We start from the raw sequence: 20,752 nt of genomic DNA on the forward strand, positions 1-20,752 counted from the left end.
AGCAGAGAAAAGGGGAGCAGAGGGACCAGAATGATGACAATGAGAAACAGGAGTAGAGAAAGGTGGAAGGAGAAGAAGTGGGAGAAAGGGAGGGCCAGAGGAGAGGGGACAACCATAAAAAGGAGGGGGAAGAGCCAGGAGAAGGAGGAGTACCAGAAGGAGAGCGCAGGGGTAGGAGAAGGGGGAGGAGAGGGAGAAAAGCACACACTAGCCAGATTAAAGGGAAAAATTAGGGGTTTGCCAAGCTGCCCATCTTTAGTGGCGACAACTCAGCAAAAAGGGCTGAGAGGCTGTCTGGCAGCATTGAGCAACACTGGCTCCTCCCTTTTCTCAGCAAAGAAAAGCTTTAAAAAAAAGTTTCCCTTTTCGAATGACAGAACCACAGCATGATGTGGTGCGTCAGCCTGCTCCTCTTCTGGGGTGAGTGCAAGGTTGAATGGGGGAAAGACAATGGAGGTATGGGTTACACACAGGTGGCAGGGACAAGGTCACCATTCTAGAATGGATGCTGCAACCAGGGATCCCAAGTGTCAGGGGAGGTTTTCTTTGTAGTTATTTGTTTGACGTGTGTTTTCTGAGTACCTACTCAGTTTTAGCAAGTAGACAGCAGTGAATTAACACACAGGGTCCTGTGCTCACAGGTCAGGTGTTCTCCTGGATGGGGCAGACAGGAAAGAAGTCATAGGAGTTCATAGTGAACACTCACTTAGCATTGATCTAAGAACGCTCATATTCAGTCTTCATGAAATCACATGTAGAAAAAGGAGATGAAATAACTTGCCCAAGACCACTCAACCCAGAAGAGGTAAAGTTAGGTGGTCTGGCTCCAGACTTGCCTAAGGTAGTAAGTAAAGAATTTCAGGTAGCGACAAATACCATGACAGAAGGTACAAGAATGTGACTGGGGTAAGGGGTGTGGCTCAAGTGGTGGAGCCCTTACCTAGGAAGTGGGAGGCCCTGAGTTCAATCCTTGATATCACCGAAAAAATGTAACTGGGGGTTATGTTGAAGAGGGAAGTCAGGAAGACTTGAATTCTGAGGGTACCAATATTTGTGCTGAGATCTCAGCAATGACATGGAGGCTTCTTCCCTGGGTTCTCGTTTCTCATTCTTCAGGTACCAGTGTGTCTTGCCCTTGTTATCTTCCATGTTGCTTGTTTTTCTTGGGTATTCTGCAAGGAAATTTGAATTGTTGGTTTAGTTTAAAGATTGGGGACATTTCTAAATAGCAAGTGTAGGTTTCCTTGGCTGTTGCACAGTGGATCTGGTTATCCTCCTTTACAGAGGAGGAAATTGAGGAATGGGGAGCTTAAATAACTTCTCCAAAGCCAGAAAAATCAGTCATTAGTGAAGCCAAGAAGTTAAACACAAGCATTTTGACTCCAGAATTGGTATGTTTAAGCATTATGTTCTGTAGTCTCTAAAATAATTAACAACCAGGAAGATTCCTGTTAGCAATAGTGAATGGGATGCTGGGAGCTTGGTTTTCTGGGTCTTGTTATTGGAAAGCTTCTTCAGAATGAGCAAGGAACTTGTGGAACTCAGATGTAGGAATGTGGAGTTGCTACTTTGGGGTGTTGGCATTGGTGCCAGCTGTTAACATCCTTTGTTCTGTGTTGAAGTTAACCAGTAAAGACTGGTGATGGTGATGCTGATGATGGTGTTGATGACAACACAGTGGTGATGGTTCTGGTGGTAGTGATGAAAACCATGAAGATGATAATGGTGATGATGAGGGCAATGATGGTGAGGGTGGTGTTGGTGATGAGAGATGATGATGGGGGTTAAGAAGATGGTGGTGGTGATGATGGTGATAATGATGATGTTAGTGATGAGGAAGATGAAGATGGAGATGGAGATGGTGGTGATGGTGGTGATGTGGTGGTGATGATAGTGATGAAGTGATGGTAGCAATGATGGTGGTGGTGATAAGGAAGATGGTGATGATGATGAAGGTTTGATGGAGATGATGAAGACAGCATTGATGATGATGATGGAGGGGAGCTAGTGCTGCATTGCCTTTTAGACATCTTTAAAAATTAAATACCCTTCCTACCTTCCAGTGAAGTTTTAATACCATAGACTATATCTATATGTATTATTTGTATGTATATGAGTCTTATATATAAAATAGGAAGTTTTTTTTATCTTTTCTTGAGAACCAAACTTGATCCCCCATGGTGGAGATATTGCTTCTTTTAAGAATGCATGGTTTAGTGTATAATTTTGAAAATCTGATGGAACTTGTTTTTTGATGATACTGGGGTTTGAACTCAGGGCCCTGCACTTCCTAGGCAGATGCTCTACCACTTGATCTATGCCACTAGCCCTTTTTCTTTAGTTATTCTTCAGGCAGGGCCTCATTCTTCTTGCCTGGCCAGCCTCAGATTGTGATCCTCCTATTTACCATTCCCACATAGCTGGAATGACAGGTGCATGCCACCACACCTGACTTATTGGTTGAGATGGGGTTTCACAAACTTTTTTCCTGGGCTGGCCTTGAACCATGATCCTCCTGATCTCTGCTTCCTAAGTATCTGAGATTACAGGCCTATGCCACCATTCCTGCCCTGGAAACTGCTTTTATATTAAAAAAAGAAAATGAAGATATGAACCACAAAATGGTTCTCAATTGTATTTTTTATTTCATTGATAGAATTCTTCAGCTCTAAGACTGCTGTTTTGTTCTTTTTCATGCTGTCTTTCTTTTTGCTAAGTTTCTCATTCAGAAATTGTTTCCTTTTCTCACTGAATTATCTATCTGTATGTTCTTGTGTCTCACTGACTTCCATTGAGATAATTATTTTGAATTACTTTTTAGGCATTTCCATAGGTTTCCTTTTCTTTGGGGTTTGATACTTAGAGAATTATTTTGTTCCTTTGGGGTTACATGCTTCCTCACTTTTTCATGTTTCTTGGGTCCCTTTGTTGACATCTTTGCATTTGATGAAGCAGTCATCCCTTCTAGTGTTGTGGAGTGTCTCTGATGGGGACTTTGCCATGAAGATGAGTCCTAAGGTTGCTGGGATAGAGTGCATGGCTTTGGGTCTGGGTGGCTGAGCCATTTTAGGTTCCTTTTTGCCTCCTTCATGCTTGGCAACTGATCTGCCACGGAGTGACAGCCCCAGCCCTTCCATTCACCCCCTTGTCTCTAATCAATGTGATGGTGTCTGTGAGCACCCAGGGGCTCAGGCTGTGGGTGTTTGTGAAGGCCACAGTGTGGATTTTTTGGAGAAATGAACAACAGGTGAGTCAGTTTGAGGCCTGTGGGGAGTGTGTATGCAAGAATGAATTTCTGAACTTGAAGACAGCTCTTTTAAAATTATTCAGTCAGACAAAAAAAGAAGAAGGAAGAAACTTATGGGAATTATAGAACATCATTAAGTGAACAGACACTTGCATTCTTGGAGTTCCAGAAGGAGAAATGGTCAGAAAAGGCACAGAAAGCTTATTTAATAAAATAAGCTCCCCAAACTTCTCAGTTCTTAGAGAGGCAGGGCATACAGATCCAGGAAGCTCAGCCTAAAAGGTCTTGTCCAAGGCATGTTATGGTAAAGCTGTCAAGAGGGAAAAGACAGAGAATTCTAGAAGAAGCAACAGAAAAGGGTCAAGTCTCCTATCAGGGAATTCCCATGAGGCTATGGGAAGATTTCACAGCAGGCCAGGTGAGAAGAGGCTGATAAATCTCAAGTGTTGGAATGTAAAATCCACCAGCCCTGAGCATCAGACTCAGCAAGGGACGGAAAAATAAACATCTCGCTGGTGAACAAAAATTGGGGTTCATCCCCAGCAGACTGACCTTACATGTGAGGCTGAAGGATGCTGCGATTAGAGGGAAGGACAATTCTAAGCACCCTCATGAGAACATGGGAAAGAATAAGACTCACCAGTAGAGGCAAGTTCACAGGCGAATTCAGATCCAGAATCCTCTAATAATGAAATTGTTGCTGTTGTGTTATTTTGCATATTTAACAATGACAGTAGAGAGGTTGTAAATGTTCTAAACACAAAGAAACGATAAATGTTTGAGGTGAAGAATAATGACCCCAATGTGATCACACAGTGTGTACATGGCCAAAACATCGCCCTGGAGCCCACAAAATATGTACAACTATCCTGTGATAATGAAAAGCAAAATCAAACTTAAAAGCACAAACAAACAAACAAACAAACAAACAAAAACCCAAAAGCAAAGTGCACAAAGCCAGGCATGGTTCCGCAAAGACCTGTGAAATGATGTGTGTTTGTCCTCAAGTGGATTTCTTACTTGGTTTCTCAAACCTGTGTCTGTGGGGATGAACCAGGAATAATTTTTCAGGCTAAGCATAAAGAGCTCATGGTGTTTTCTTTCCTCTCCTCACAGCGTGCACTGTATGCAGCAGGGGAATGACCACACAACAAACACTGGAACCGCTGACAGAGGGTATGTGGTCTGTAGGGATTCATATCTTATTGTGGTTATATAGGATATTTCCTAGAGAGGGGAGCTTTTATGTCCCAGGAGGCTGAGCCTGGGAGTTAGTTAGGGACAAAAAAGGACCAATGTGCAGGTCCTCTGATTCCTGTTCCAGGCTATTTCCTCTGAGTCCTGAAATTGCTTTGTCATCTCAGGAAAGTTTCATAACCTCTCTGATCTTAAGTTTCTTCAACTGTGGTAATGATGTTGTGAAGCCTCTCTTCCTATGTAACACATTCCATTACATCATTATTCTAAGGACTTTCTAGACAAAAGCTTAGTGAAAACTCTCTCGTCCAGTCCTCCTATGCTGGCTCTTGGAATATTAATAGGGATGTTAGAACGACTTTTTTCTTTTCATAGTTCCTCGCTTTCAAGACTACTGTCAACTTTTTGAAGGTACGCATATACATGTATGGAATTATCACAATGAAATCCCCTTGTATTATTAAAGTATGAAAATAAAAAAAATAAAAAATTTAAAAATATTTGCAAACCATGTAGCTGCAAATTGAAATAGTTTTCCCAAGTTAAAACAACAACCATAATAACATCAGAAGACTATTGTCTCAATAATCCAATTTGATCATTAAATCTGAACACTGCTGTTGGCTCCCTGTGTGTCAGCTTTGCTATAACACATAACCTAAGAAAACTAACTTTTTTTACATATGTTTCCATCCCCCCCTCTCTCTCCCCCACCCCCTCGCTACCAGGCAGAAACTATTTTGCCCTTATCTCTAATTTTGTTGAAGAGAGAGTATAAGCAATAATGGGAAGGAACAAGGGATTTTGCTAGTTGAGATAAGGATAGCTAAACACGGAGTTGACTCGCATTGCTATCCTGTACGTGTGTGTTATCTTCTAGGTTAATTCTTCTTGATCTAACCTTTTCTCTAGTCCCTGGTCCCCTTCTCCTATTGGCCTCAGTTGCTTTAAAGTATCTGCTTTAGTTTCTCTGTGTTGAGGGCAACAAATGCTATCTAGTTTTTTGGGTGTCTTACCTATCCTCATACCTCCCTTGTGTGCTCTTGCTTTTATCATGTGCTCAAAGTCCAATCCCCTTCTTGTGTTTGCCCTTGATCTAATGTCCACATATGAGGGAGAACATATGATTTTTGGTCTTTTGGGCCAGGCTAACCTCACTCAGAATAATGTTCTCCAGTTCCATCCATTTACCTGCAAATGATAACATTTCATTCTTCTTCATGGCTGCATAAAATACCATTGTGTATAGATACCACATTTTCTTAATCCATTTTTCAGTGGTGGGGCATCTTGGCTGTTTCTATAACTTGGCTATTGTGAATAGTGCTGCAGTGCCACAATAAACATGGGTGTGCAGGTGCCTCTGGAGTAACCTGAGTCACATTCTTTTGGTTATATCCCCAAGAGTGGTATTGCTGGATGAAATGGTAGATCTATGTTTAGATTTTTAAGGAGTGTCCAAAATTTTCCAGAGTGGTTGTACTTGTTTACATTCCCACCAGCAGTGTAAGAGGGTTCCTTTTTCCCCGCATCCTCACCAACACCTGTTGTTAGTGGTGTTGCTAATGATGGCTATTCTAACGGGGGTGAGGTGGAATCTTAGTGTGGTTTTAATTTGTATTTCCTTTAATGCTAGGGATGGTGAGCATTTTTTCATGTGTTTTTTGGCCATTTGAATTTCTTCTGAGAAAGTTCTGTTTAGTTCACTTGCCCATTTCTTAATTGGTTCATTAGTTTTGGGAGAATTTAGGTTTTTAAGTTCCCTATATATTCTGGTTATCAGTCCTTTGTCTGATGTGTAGCTGGCAAATATTTTCTCCCACTCTGTGGGTGATCTCTTCAGTTTAGAGACTATTTCTTTTGTTAAGCAGAAGCATTTTAGTTTTATGAAGTAACATTTATCTATGCTATCTCTTAGTTGCTGAGCTGCTGGAGTTCAATTGAGAAAGTTCTTGCCTATACCTACTAACTCCAGAATATTTCCTACTCTTTCCTGTATCAACTTTAGAATTTGGGGTCTGATATTAAGATCCTTGATCCATTTTGAGTTAATATTGGTATAGGGTGATATACATGGATCTAGTTTCAGTTTTTTGCAGACTGCTAACCAGTTTTCCCAGCAGTTTTTGTTGAAGAGGCTGTCTTTTCTTCATCGTCTATTTTTAGCTCCTTTGTCAAAGACAAGTTGGTTATAGTTGTGTGGCTTCATATCTGGATCCTCTATTCTGTTCCACTGGTCTTCATGTCTGTTTTTGTGCCAGTACCATGCTGTTTTTATTGTTATTGCTTTGTAATATAGTTTGAAGTCAGGTATTGTGATACCTCCTGCATTGTTCTTTTGACTGAGTATTGCCTTGGCTATTTGTGGCCTCTTGTGTTTCCATATAAATTTAATGGCAGATTTTTCAATCTCTTTGATGAATGTCATTGGGATTTTGATGGGAATTGCATTAAACATATAGATTACTTTTGGGAGTATTTTTACTATGTTGATTCTACCAATCCATGAGCATGGGAGATCTCTCCACTTTCTATAGTCTTCCTCAATCTCTTTTGTCAGAAGTTTGTAGTTTTCCCTGTAGTGGTCGTTCACATCCTCTGTTAAGTTTATACCTAGGTATTTGATTTTTTTTGAGGCTATTGAAAATGGAATTGTTTTCATATATTCTTTCTCTGTTTGCTCATTGTTAGTGTATAGAAATGCTAATGATTTTTCTATGTTGATTTTATATCCTGTTACCTTGCTATAGCTGTTGATGGTGTCTAGGAGCTTTTGAGTAGAGTTTTTTGGGTCATTAAGTTATAGGATCATATCATCTGCAAATAGGGATATTTTACAGTTTCTTTACCTATTTGTATTCTTTTTATTACTTCTTCTTGCCTAATTGCTCTGGCTACGAATTCCAGTACTATGTTGAATAGGAGTGGAGATAGTGGGCATCCTTGTCTGGTTCCTGATTTTAGAGGGAATGGTTTCAGTTTTTCTCCGTTAAGTATAATGCTGGCTGTAGGTTTGTCATATATAGCTTTTATAATGTTGAGGTACTTTCCTTCTATGCCTAGTTTTCTTAGAGCTTTTGTCATGAAATGGTGTTGGATCTTATCAAAGGCTTTTTCTGCATCTGTTGAGATGATCAGGTGGTTTTTGTCTTTGCTTCTGTTAATGTGGTTTATTACGTTTATTGATTTTCATATGTTGAACCACCCCTGCATTCCTGGGATGAAGCCTACTTGGTCGTGATGAATGATCTTTTTGATGTGTTGTTGAATTTGGCTTGCCATTATTTTATTGAGGATTTTTGCATCAGTGTTCATTAAGGAGATTGGCCTATAGTTCTCCTTTTTGGAGGTGTCTTTGCCTGGTTTTGGGATAAGTGTAATACTGGCTTCATAAAATGTGTTAGGCAGTTTTCCTTCCTTTTCTATTTTGTGGAACAGTTTAAAGAGGGTTGGTATTAGTTAACTTTAAAGGTATTATAGAATTCAGCAGAGAATCCATCAGGTCCTGGACTTTTCTTTTATGGGAGACTCTTGATTGCTGCTTCAATTTCATTTTGTGTTATAGATCTATTCAGATGATTAATGTCCTCTTGGTTCAGTTTTGGATGATCATAAGCATCTAGAAATCTGTCCATTTCTTTAAGATTTTTGAATTTATTGGAATATAGGTTCTCAAAGTAGTCTCTGATGATTTCCTGGACTTCCATGGTGTTTGTTATCTCCCCATTTGCATTCCTGATTTTACTAATTTGGGGTTTTTCTCTCCTCATTTTGGTCAGGTTTGCCAGTGGTCTATTGATCTTGTTTATTTTTTCAAAGAACCAACTTTTTGTTTCATTAATTCTTTGTATGGTTTTTTAAAATTTCTATTTCATTGATTTCAGCTCTTATTTTTATTATTTCTCTCCTTCTACTTGTTTTGGGATTTGCTTGTTCTTGTTTTTCTAGGAGTTTGAAATGTATCATTAGGTCATTGATATGAGATCTTTCAGTCTTTTTAATATATGCACTCATGGCTATAAACTTTCCTCTCAGGACTGCCTTTGCTGTATCCCATAGGTTCTGGTAGGTTGTGTTTTCATTTTCATTGACTACCAGGAACTTTTTAATTTTCTTTTTTATTTCATCAATGACCCATTGTTCATTAAGCAATGAGTTATTCATTTTCCAGCTGTTTGCGTATTTTTTGTCTTTACTTTTGTTGTTGAGTTCTAGTTTTATTGCATTGTTATCAGATAGAATGCATGGTATAATTTCTATTTTCTTATATTTGATGAGGCTTGCTTTGTGCCCTAGGATATGATCTATTTTGGAGAAGGTTCCATGGGCTGCTGAGAAGAATGTATATTGTGTAGAAGTTTGATGAAATGTTCTGTAGACATCAACTAGGTCCATTTGATCTATGGTATATTTTAGATCTAGGATTTCTTTATTGATTTTTTTGTTTGGATGACCTATCTATTGATGATAATGGGGTGCTAAAGTCTCCCACGACCACTGTGTTGGAGTTAATATATGTTTTTAGGTCCTTCAGGGTATGTTTGATGAAACTGGGTGTGTTGACATTGGGTGCATATAGGTTGATAATTGTTATTTCCTTTTGGTCTATTTCCCCTTTTATTAGTATGGAATGTCCTTCTTTATCTCATTTGATCAATGTAGGTTTGAAGTCTACTTTGTCAGAGATAAATATTGCTACTCCTGCATGTTTTTTGGGGCCACTGGCTTGGTAAATCTTCTTCCAGCCTTTCATCCTAAGCCTATGCTTATTTCTGTTGGTGAGATGGGTCTCCTGTAAGCAACAAATAGTTGGATCTTCCTTTTTAATTCAGTTAATCAAACAGTGCCTTTTGATGGGGGAATTAAGTCCATTAAGTGTTAGTACTGATAGGTATGTGGTGATTTCTGTCATTTAGTTGTCTTAGTTGTTTGAAGGTTTGATTGTGTGTACCTAATTTGAGGTTACTCTCTACTGTCTTGTTTTTTCTTTTCCTGTGGTTTGGTGCTGCCTGTCTTTTCACGGTTAAGTTGGGTTTCACTTTCTGTGTGCAGAATCCCTTGAAGAATCTTTTGTAGTGGTGGCTTTGTGGTCACATATTGTTTTAGTTTCTGCTTATCATGGAAGACTTTTATTGCTCCATCTATTTTGAATGATAGTTTTGCTGGGTAGAGTATCCTGGGGTTGAAGTTATTTTCATTCAGTGCCCAGAAGACCTCACCCCAAGCTCTTCTTGCTTTTAATGTTTCTGTTGAGAAGTCTGCTGTGATTTTGATGGGTTTACCTTCATATGTTATTTGTTTCTTCTCTCTTACAGCGTTCAATATTTTTTTCTCGAGTCTCTGTACTTGTTGTTTTAATGAGAATATGCTGTGGGGTAGCTCTATTTTGGTCAGGTCTGTTCAATGTTCTGGAGGCCTCCTGTACCTGTGTGGGCATAGATTTCTCTAGATTTGGGAAATTTTCTGTAATTATTTTGTTGAATATATTATGCATTTCCTTTGCTTGCACCTCTTCTCCTTCTTCAATGCCCAGTGATTCTCAGGTTTGGTCTTTTGATGGAGTCAGTAAGTTCTTGCATTTTCTTTTCACAGTTCTTGAGTTGTTGAACTAATAGTTCTTCATTTTTTCTTTATTTACCATTTCATCTTCGAGTTCTGAGATTCTGTCTTCTGCTTGTTCTATTCTGCTGGATTGGCCTTCCATTATGTTTTGCATTTCCGTTTCGTTCTTTTTTTCTGAGGTTTTCCATATCCTGAGTTTCTTCCTCTTTAATATTGTCTATTTTTGTCCTGAGTTCATTTATCTCTTTATTTATCTTGTTCTTTGTTTCATTTTGGTGTTTATACAGTGCTTCTATAGTTTCTTTTATTTGTTCTTGTGCTTTCTCAAATTCTCTATTTTTGTTGTCTTGGAATTTCTTGAGTGTCTCTTGTACATTTTGGTTGACCATATCCAGTGTCATCTCTAAAATTCTCATTGATTACTTGCAGTATTTCTTCTTTCAGAGTGTTCTTGTGGGCTTCATTGGGCTCTTTGGCATAGTTTATCTTCGTTTTGTTGGAGTCTGGATCTGAGCATTTGTTTTCTTCATTTCCCTCTGGTTCCTGTACTAATTTATTACTGGGGGAAAGTGGTTTCCCTTTTTTTCCTGTCTTCCCATCATTTCCCTTGCTATTGTTACTGTCCCTGTACTGTGTGTAATTCAGTATTGTCTAGCTTGTAATAATAACAATGGTGATATCTAGAATGGAAGGGTGAGAGGAGAGGGAAAGTAAAGAAGGTAAAGAAAAAGGGAAAAACAAACAATTGAAAAAACTTACAAACAAACAAACAATAATAAAAAACCAGTGCCAAAGAAATAAACAGGGAGAGATAGTGTACTAATCAATGGTAAGCTAAACAGGCATTAGAGCAACAGAGAGAGGATTAAAAAAACATTCCTGAGTTCAAATGCAATAAAGTTTCAGTCTTAATAATTTTGGTGTTAGTCCCTCAGACTCCAATCCTGGAGATGGTGTCTCAGAAGTAGTTTGGTCATTGTCTCATCAAAGGGGAAAAAAACCCAAAAATTAAAACAATCAAACAGAAAAAACAAACAAAAAAACAAAAAAACAACAACAAAAGAAAATAAAAATCCCAAGTTCAAATGGAATTTGAATCCTTCAGCTTCCAATTCTAGTTCTATCATTGTCTCATCAAAGTAAGAGAAAAAAAGAAAAAAAAGGGTCTGGAGACAGTTCTGTGAATGTCTATCTGAGGCTACAGCTCACCTGCTCCCTGCTGTCAACCTGCTGTTGCTGGAGGCTTTATTGATTGCAGATCTCAGGAGTGAGCTTAACACTCACCTAGCCCTGCAGGCTTTGTTTATTTAGAGTTCTAGAAAACCAACTTATACAGAGAAAAGGTTTATTTTGGCTTGTAGTGCTAGAGGTTTAAGTCTATGGTTGTTCTGTCCTGTTGCTTTGGCCTGTGGTGGCCCCTCTGGGCAAGAGTGTATGGAGGAGCAGAATTACTCACCTCATGCCTGGGGAGTGAAAGGGAAAAGAGAGGAAGAGACTGGGGTCTGCCCTTAGTGACCTAGAAAGCCTTAAATAAAACTCCATCACCTCTCAATTGTGCCAAGCTGGGGCCAGGACTTTATCACATGAACCTTTGGGGGACACTTAAGTTCCAAACCACAGCAACTTACTGTGTGTCTGCTACTAAAGCATCTCCATTTCTCCTGAACAAGATAAATGCTTTGGCAGAATGAACACCTTAAGTGGCTTTGCCCACAGCTGAGGACCATGAAGATGGATTGTTGAAGTGGCCTCTACACAGTTGTCCAGACTCCTTGACCACCAGGGCACCCATGAGAAATGAGTCAGCCCCTCCCTCCCCTGCCCACAGCCCTCCATTGCTCCCACCTCCCTCGGAGTCAAAGCCCAAGTCATCCCTGCAGCCCAAAGGGCCCTGCATGACCTGCCTGTCTCCTCCCTCCTCCCTCTGTCCCCTTCGCTCCCTCTGCTCCAGCCACACGGGCCTCCTCGCTGCTCCTCCATCACACCAGGCTCACCCTGCCCCAGGGCCTTTGCATGGGCTGTTTCCAGACTTGGAATGCTCTGGCCTTACATATACATATGACTTCCTCCCTCACCTTCAAGTTTCTATCCATTTGGAACCTTCTCGGTGATGCCCTTATTTTTGATATTACTTTCAAACCCTACCTCTCCCCATCATCAGCTCTGTAAGGTTGGGGAACATTAAGTGCTTCTTCAGTTGTTGAAATCATGGTGCATAGAATAGTGTCTGCCATATTAGCAGGTGTTTGTATTTGAGTTCTCCAGAGAAACAGAATCAATAAGATTAGCTTACATGGCAGGGTGCTGGTGGCTTACCCCTGTGATCCTAGGTACTTGGGAGGATTGAAGTTTTTTTTTTATTATTTTATTATTCACATGTGCATACAAGGCTTGGGTCATTTCTCCCCCCTACCCCCACCCCCTCTCTTACCACCCACTCTGCCCCCTCCCTCTCCCCCACACCCCCTCAATAACCAGAAACTATTTTGCCCTTATCTCTAATTTTGTTGTAGAGAGAGTATAAGCAATCATAGGAAGGAACAAGGGTTTTTGCTGGTTAAGATAAGGATAGCTATACAGGGAGTTGACTCACATTAATTTCCTGTGCATGTGTGTTACCTTCTAGGTTAATTCTTTTTGAGCTAACCTTTTCTCTAGTTTCTGGTCCCCTTTTCCTATTGGCCTCAGTTGCTTTAAGGTATCTGCTTTAGTTCCTCTGCATTAAGGGCAACAAATGCTAGCGAATTTTTTAGGTGTCTTACCTATCCTCACCCCTCCTTTGTGTGCTCTTGCTTTTATCATGTGCTCAAAGTCCAATCCCCTTCTTGTGTTTGCCCTTGATCTAATGTCTGCATATGAGGGAGAACATACAATTTTTGGTCTTTTGGGCCAGGCTAACCTCACTCAGAATGATGTTCTCCAATTCCATCCATTTACCAGCGAATGATAACATTTCGTTCTTCTTCATGGCTGCATAAAATTCCATTGTGTATAAATACCACATTTTCTTAATCCATTTGTCAGTGGTGGGGCATCTTGGCTGTTTCCATAACTTGGCTATTGTGAATAGTGCTGCAATAAACATGGGTGTGCAGGTGCCTCTGGAGTAACCTGTGTCACAGTCTTTTGTGTATATCCCCAAGAGTGGTATTGCTGGATCAAATGGTAGATCAATGTTTAGCTTTTTAAGTAGCCTCCAAATTTTTTTCCAGAGTGGTTGTACTTGTTTACATTCCCACCAACAGTGTAAGAGGGTCCCTTTTTCCCTGCATCCTTGCCAACACCTGTTGTTGGTGTTGCTGATGATGGCTATTCTAACAGGGGTGAGGTGGAATCTTAGTGTGGTTTTAATTTGCATTTCCTTTATTGCTAGCGATGGTGAGCATTTTTTCATGTGTTTTTTGGCCATTTGAATTTCTTCTTTTGAGAAAGTTCTGTTTAGTTCACTTACCCATTTATTTATTGGTTCATTAGCTTTGGGAGAATTTAGTTTTTTAAGTTCCCTATATATTCTGGTTATCAGTCCTTTGTCTGATGTGTAGTTGACAAATATTTTCTCCCACTCTGTGGGTGTTCTCTTCAGTTTAGAGACCATTTCTTTTGATGAACAGAAGCTTTTTAGCTTTATGAGGTCCCATTTATCTATGCTATCTCTTAGTTGCTGTGCTGCTGGGGTTCTGTTGAGAAAGTTCTCACCTATATCTACTAACTCCAGAGCATTTCCTACTCTTTCCTGTATCAACTTTAGAGTTTGGGGTCTGATATTAAGATCCTTGATCCATTTTGAGTTAATCTTGGTATAGGGTGATATACATGGATCTAGTTTCAGTTTTTTGCACACTGCTAATCAGTTTTCCCAGCAGTTTTTGTTGAAGAGGCTGCTATTTCTCCATCGTATATTTTTAGCTCCTTTGTCAAAGACAAGTTGGTTATAGTTGTGTGGCTTCATATCTGGGTCCTCTATTTTGTTACACTGGTCTTCATGTCTGTTTTTGTGCCAGTACCATGCTGTTTTTATTGTTATTGCTTTGTAATATAGTTTGAAGTCAGGTATCGTGATACCTCCTGCATTGTTCTTTTGACTGAGTATTGCCTTGGCTATTTGTGGCCTCTTGTGTTTCCATATAAATTTCACGGTAGATTTTTCAATCTCTTTAATGAATGTCATTGGAATTTTGATGGGAATTGCATTAAACATGTATATTACTTTTGGGAGTATCAACATTTTTACTATTTTGATTCTACCAATCCATGAGTATGGGAGATCTCTCCACTTTCTAAAGTCTTCCTCATTCTCTTTCTTCAGAAGTTTATAGTTTTCCTTGTAGAGGTCATTCACATCTTTTGTTAGGTTTACACCTAGGTATTTGATTTTTTTTGAGGCTATTGAAAATGGAATTGTTTTCATACATTCTTTTTCCGTTTGCTCATTGTTAGTGTATAGAAATGCTAATGATTTTTCTATGTTGATTTTATATCCTGCTACCTTGGTATAGCTGTTGATGGTGTCTAGGAGCTTTTGAGTAGAGTTTTTTGGGTCTTAAGGTATAGGATCATGTTGTCTGCAAATAGGGATATTTTGACAGTTTCTTTACCTATTTGTATTCTTTTTATTACTTCTTCTTGCCTAATTGCTCTGGCTAGGAATTCCAGTACTATGTTGAATAGGAGTGGAGATAGTGGGCATCCTTGTCTGGTTCCTGATTTTAGAGGGAATGGTTTCAGTTTTTCTCCATTAAGTATAATGCTGGCTGTAGGTTTGTCATATATAGCTTTTATAATGTTGAGGTACTTTCCTTCTATGCCTAGGTTTCTTAGAGCTTTTATCATGAAATGGTGTTGGATCTTATCAAAAGCTTTTTCTGCATCTGTTGAGATGATCAAGTGGTTTTTGTCTTTGCTTCTGTTAATGTAGTTTATTACGTTTATTGATTTTCGTATGTTGAACCACCCCTGCATTCCTGGGATGAAGCCTACTTGGTCGTGGTGAATAATCTTTTTGATGTGTTGTTGAATTCGGTTTGCCATTATTTTATTGAGGATTTTTGCGTCAATGTTCATTAAGGAGATTGGCCTGTAGTTCTCCTTTTTGGAGGTGTCTTTGCCTGGTTTCGGGATAAGTGTAATACTGGCTTCATAAAATGTGTTTGGCAGTTTTCCTTCCCTTTCTATTTTGTGGAACAGTTTAAGGAGGGTTGGTATCAGTTCTTCTTTAAAGGTCTGATGGAATTCAGTAGAGAATCCATCAGGTCCTGGACTTTTCTTTTTGGGGAGACTCTTGATTGCTGCTTCAATTTCATTTGGTGTTATTGATCTATTCAGGTGATTAATGTCCTCTTGGTTCAGTTTTGGATGATCAAGAGCATCTAGAAATCTGTCCATTTCTTTAAGATTTTCAAATTTATTTGAATATAGGTTCTTGAAGTAGTCTCTGATGATTTCCTGGACTTCCATGGTGTTTGTTGTTACCTCCCCTTTTGCATTCCTGATTCTACTAATTTGGTTTTTTTCTCTCCTCATTTTAGTCAGGTTTGCCAGGTGTCTATCGATCTTGTTTATTTTTTCAAAGAACAAACTTTTTGTTTCATTAATTCTTTGTATGGTTTTTTTGGTTTCTATTTCGTTGATTTCAGCTCTTATTTTTGTTATTTCTCTCCTTCTATTTGTTTTGTGATTTTTTTGTTCTTTTTGTTTTTCTAGGAGTTTGAGATGTATCATTAGGTCATTGATTTGGGATCTTTCAGTGTTTTTAATATATGCACTCATGGCTATAAACTTTCCTCTCAGGACTGCCTTAGCTGGGTCCCATAGGTTCTGGTAGGTTGTGTTTTCATTTTCATTTCCTTCCAGGAACTTTTTAATTTCCTCTTTTATTTCATCAATGATCCATTCTTCATTAAGTAATGAGTTATTTAGTTTCCAGCTGTTTGCATGTTTTTTGTCTTTACTTTTGTTGTGGAGTTCTACTTTTACTGCATTGTGATCAGATAGTATGCACAGTATAATTTCTATTTTCTTATATTTGCTGAGACTTGCTTTGTGCCCTAGGATATGATCTATTTTGGAGAAGGTTCCATGGGCTGCTGAGAAGAATGTATATTGTGTAGAAGTTGGATGCAATGTTCTGTAGACATCAACTAGGTCCATTTGATCTATTGCATATTTTAGATCTTGGATTTCTTTATTGATTTTTTGTTTGGATGACCTATCTATTGATGATAATGGGGTGTTAAATTCTCCCAAAGCCACTGTGTTGGCATTAATATATGCTTTTTGGTCTTTCAGGGTATGTTTGAAGAAATTGGGTGCATTGACACTGGGTGCATACAGGTTGATGATTATTTCCTTTTGGTCTATTTCCCTTTTATTAGTATGGCATGTCCTTTATCTCGTTTGATCAATGTAGGTTTGAAGTCTACTTTGTCAGAGATAAGTATTGCTACTCCTGCCTGTTTTTGGGGGCATTGGCTTGGTAAATCTTCTTCCAGCCTTTCTTCCTAAGCTTATGCTTATTTCTGCTGGTGAGATGGATCTCCTGTAAGCAACAGATTGTTGGATCTTCCCTTTTAATCCATTTCATCAAGCGGTGCCTTTTGATGGGTGAATTAAGTCCATTAACATTAAGTGTTAGTACTGATAGGTATGTGGTGATTCCTGTCATTTAGTTGTCTTAGTTGTTTGAAGGTTTGATTGTGTTTACCTAAGTTGAGATTACTCTCTACTGTCTTGCTTTTTCTTTTTCTGTGGTTTGGTGCTGCCTGTCTTTTCATGGTTAAGTTGGGTTTCACTTTCTGTGTGCAGAATCCCTTGAAGAATCTTTTGTAGTGGTGGCTTTGTGGTCACATATTGTTTTAGTTTCTGCTTATCATGGAAGACTTTTATTGCTCCATCTATTTTGAATGATAGTTTTGCTGGGTAGAGTATCCTGGGGTTGAAGTTATTTTCATTCAGTGCCCAGATCTTACCCCACTCTCTTCTTGCTTTTAATGTTTGTGTTGAGAAGTCTGCTGTGATTTTGATGGGTTTACCTTAGTATGTTACTTGTTTTCTCTCCCTTACAGCCTTCAATATTCTTTCCCTAGTTTCTGAACTTGTTGTTTTAATGATGATATGTCATGGGGTAGTTCTGTTTTGATCTGTTATATTTGGTGTCCTGGAGGCCTCTTGCATCTGCATGGGAATATCTTTCTCTAGATTGGGGAAATTTTCCATTATTATTTTGTTGAATACATTATGCATTCCCTTCGCTTGCACCTCTTCTCCTTCTTCGATGCCCATGACTCTCAGGTTTGGTCTTTTGATGGAGTTGTTGAGTTCTTGCATTTTCTTTTCACAGGTCTTGAGTTGTTTAATTAATAGTTCTTCGGTTTTTCCTTTAATTACCATTTCATCTTCAAGTCCTTAGATTCTGTCTTCTCTTTGTTCTATTCTGCATATTTGGCCTTCTGTTTTGATTAGCAGGTCTGTTTCATTCTTTTTTCTGAGGTTTTCCATATCCTGGGTGGTTTCCTCTTTAATGTCTATTTTTGTCCTGAGTTCATTTATCTGTTTATTCATCGTGTTCTCTGTTTCACTTTGGTGTTTATACAGTGCTTCTATGGTTTCCTTTATTTCTTCTTTTGCTTTTTCAAATTCTCTATTTTTGTTGTCTTGGAACTTCTTGAGTGTCTCTTGTACATTTTTGTTGACCCTATCCAGTATCATCTCTATAAAATTCTCATTGAGTACCTGTAGTATGTCTTCTTTTAAACTATTCTTGTGGGCTTCATTGGGTCCTTTGGCATAGTTTATCTTCATTTTATTGGAGTCTGGATCTGAGAATCTGTTTTCTTCATTCCCCTCTGGTTCCTGTACTTATTTTTTGCTGTGGGGAAACTGGTTTCCCTGTTTTTTCTGTCTTCCCGTCATTGTTTTTGGTGTTGTTACTGTCCCTGTACTGTGTGCAATTAAGTATTTTCTAGCTTGTAATAATAACAATGGTAATATTTAGAATGGAAGGGTGAGCGGAGATGGAAAGCAAGAAGTTAAAGAAAAGGGATAATCAAATAAACAGACAAGACGGAGAAAACAGAACAAGGAATCAGACAAGAAAGTGTCAAAGGTATAAACAGGGAGCGTTAGTGTACTAATTGACAGTAAGCTGAACAGGCATTAGAGAGACAGAGAGAGGACTGAATAAAAAAGATAAGAATAAAAATAAAAAATAAGTAAATGAAAGAAATATCTATATATAAAAATAAAATGAAAAATAGAAAATTAAAAAAAAATCAAAAAATCAAAAAACCAAAAAACCTCCAAGTTCAAATGCAAAGAAGTTTCAGTCTTAATAATTTGGGTGTCCGTCTCAGTCTCCAATCCTGGAGATGGTGCCTCAGATGTTGTTCTGTAGTTGTCTCATCAAAGGGGATGCATAAAGTAGAACAAAACTACACACACACACACACACACACACACACACACAAACCCCACCAAGTGTCCCAAGTTCAAATGCAATATAGTTTCAGTAAGTTTTTCAGCATACAGGTGTAATTCGGTTGTTCTCTCATCAAAGGTAGGGAGAAAAAGAGAAAAAAAAAGAGTCTGGAGACAGTTCTGAGAATGGTATCTGTGGCTGTGGCTTGCCTGCCCGCTGCTGTCAGCCTGCTGTTGCTGGAGGTGTTATTTATGCAGATCTCTGGGGTGAGCTTAGCACTCACCTGGCCCTGTAGGCTTTGTTTACTCAGTGTTCTCCTGTGTGTGAGCCTCTGCTACAAGCTTTCCCCTTTCCAAGCACACTGGGAAAGGTGACACTGCACCCACTTTCTCACACCTGCGTGTTTATTTACAGTTCATGTGGAAAGTGGGTCTTCCCCCCTCTCCTGTGTAGTTTTCCTCCCACTGCCACTTTTACAAGCTTTCCTGCTCTTGATTACTGGGTGTGCTGCTGCTCCTGCCAGCCGCCATGTTTGTTTACAGCTCATGTGGGAAGTGGGTCTTCCCTCCTCTCCTGTGGAGTTTTCCTCCCTCCTCCACTCTCACAAGCTTTCCTGCTCCTGGTTTCTGGATGCACGACCTGCTCCTGCCGGAGCCTCTCCGGCCCGTCCGGCTTGTTTATTTACAGTTCCGGGAAGGATTCCCTTCCCCCAATCTTTGACGCTCAGTGTGCCCCACCCTCTTTCCCACGTGTCTTTATTGTTCTTATTGCTTATTGGTCAGTTTCTCTTTTTTCCCCGGGTGGAGGTTGGTCTGTCCAGGGGGCTATGCTGCTCTGGCCCAGGGTTGTCTGTGGGAGTACCACAGTACCACGAAGCTCACCTTGTCCACGTCTTCCCAAGCTGTCTGGGCATGGGAGACTGGCGGCCTGTGGGCCCTCCTTGTTTCTCCGTTTAACGTGAAGTGGAGATTCTTTGCGTCGGCTGGAGATGTGGAGGGGTCAAAGTTTTGCCTCTTCTCGGTGATTTTGCCTGCAAAGTGTGTCTCCAGCGTCTCTCCAAGATTTCACTATAGGAGGCTCGCTTTCTGCTTCCTCCCTCTAGCCGCCATCTTGGAATCCCTCCAGGATTGAAGTTTAAGGCCAGCCTGGGGAAATAGTTTCCAAGACCCCCATCTCCAAAATCCAGAGCAAAATGGACTGGAGGTGTGGCTGAAGTGGTAGAGTGCCTGCTGTGCAGTTGTGAAGCCCTGAATTTAGACCCCAGTACTGTCAAAAATGAAATAATAGTAATTTAAAAATAAGATTTGGTTACACATCCATAATCTCCCCCCCACAGATAAGTTATTGTTAAGGAACTAGTTCACAAAATTATGGAGGCTGGTAACTTCCAAGATCTCCAGGGTGAGTCTGCAAGCTGGAGACACTTGACAGCCAATGATGAAGTTCTAGTTGAAGGCCAAAGACATGAGACTCAGGACAGCCAATGGTGTAGCTCAAGTCCAAAGGCTGGCAATCTTGAAACCCAGGAAGAGCTAACATTTCATTTTGAGCATGAAGGCAAGACAAAAGCCAGTGTTCCAGCTTGAAGACTGTTGTACAGGGGAGATTTCTTTGTAATCACAGAAAAGTCAGGTGGTTTTAGATTGCTCTATTCAGGCCTCCAAATGATTGGACATGGCTCACCCACACTGGAGAGGGTTATTTTCTATATTCTTCTACCTGTTTCAATGTTCATCTCATCTAAAAACACTCCCACAGATATACCCAGAGGAATGCTTGACCAAATATTTGGAGACCCCAGTGAAGTTGACATGTAAAATTCATACTATCACAGCACTCAATAAATGTTCCTATTTATTTACTTATTTTTTGGTAAGACTGGGGTTTGAACTCAGGGCTTCATGCTTGCAAAGTAGGTGCTGTACCACTTGAGTAACACCTCCAGTCCATTTTGCTCTGGTTATTTTGGAGATATGGTCTTGCAAACTATTTGTTCAGGGCTGGCCTTGAACCACAATCCTAATCTCAGCCTCCCAAGTAGCTAGGATGACAGGCCTGAGCCTCTAGTGCCTGGCTCATGTTTTATTTTTTTTTACAATAAAAATATGAGTGTTTAATTTCATCTGGATAGTAACAGAGAGCACCTAGGAAGCATGGCAATTACTGACTGAGCGAGCAGTTGATCTCAGCATGGATACTTTATACTAGTTGGACTGAATCTGTGTTGACTTTGGTCTTACTTATTCTCAGCATGGACTAGACAGAGCTCAGAATGATCACCTCCAATCATTAAGTCCTCTCTTAGTGCTGGATTTTGTATTGAAGTCCTCAGT

The 20,752-nt window shown here is 39.6% G+C and overlaps 1 protein-coding gene across 5 annotated transcripts in view; it reads left to right on the forward strand.

Annotated features, from left to right (window-relative positions):
* Positions 1-364: 364 nt before the first annotated feature.
* The window catches only part of Adgre1 (adhesion G protein-coupled receptor E1), a 76,933-nt gene continuing 56,545 nt past the window's right edge, over positions 365-20,752 (forward strand). For all 5 annotated transcript variants that reach the window (XR_012441404.1, XM_074054449.1, XM_074054450.1 and 2 more), the window contains exons 1-2: positions 365-420; positions 4,364-4,423. Coding sequence is in view for 4 of the 5 variants with exons in the window: in XM_074054449.1 (XP_073910550.1) it covers positions 387-420; positions 4,364-4,423 (94 nt within the window). In the remaining variant the exon portion in view is untranslated. The remainder of the gene's footprint in view (positions 421-4,363; positions 4,424-20,752) is intronic.

This window comes from Castor canadensis, chromosome 14 (assembly GCF_047511655.1).
Source record: "Castor canadensis chromosome 14, mCasCan1.hap1v2, whole genome shotgun sequence".
Classification (NCBI taxonomy): Eukaryota; Metazoa; Chordata; class Mammalia; order Rodentia; family Castoridae; genus Castor; species Castor canadensis.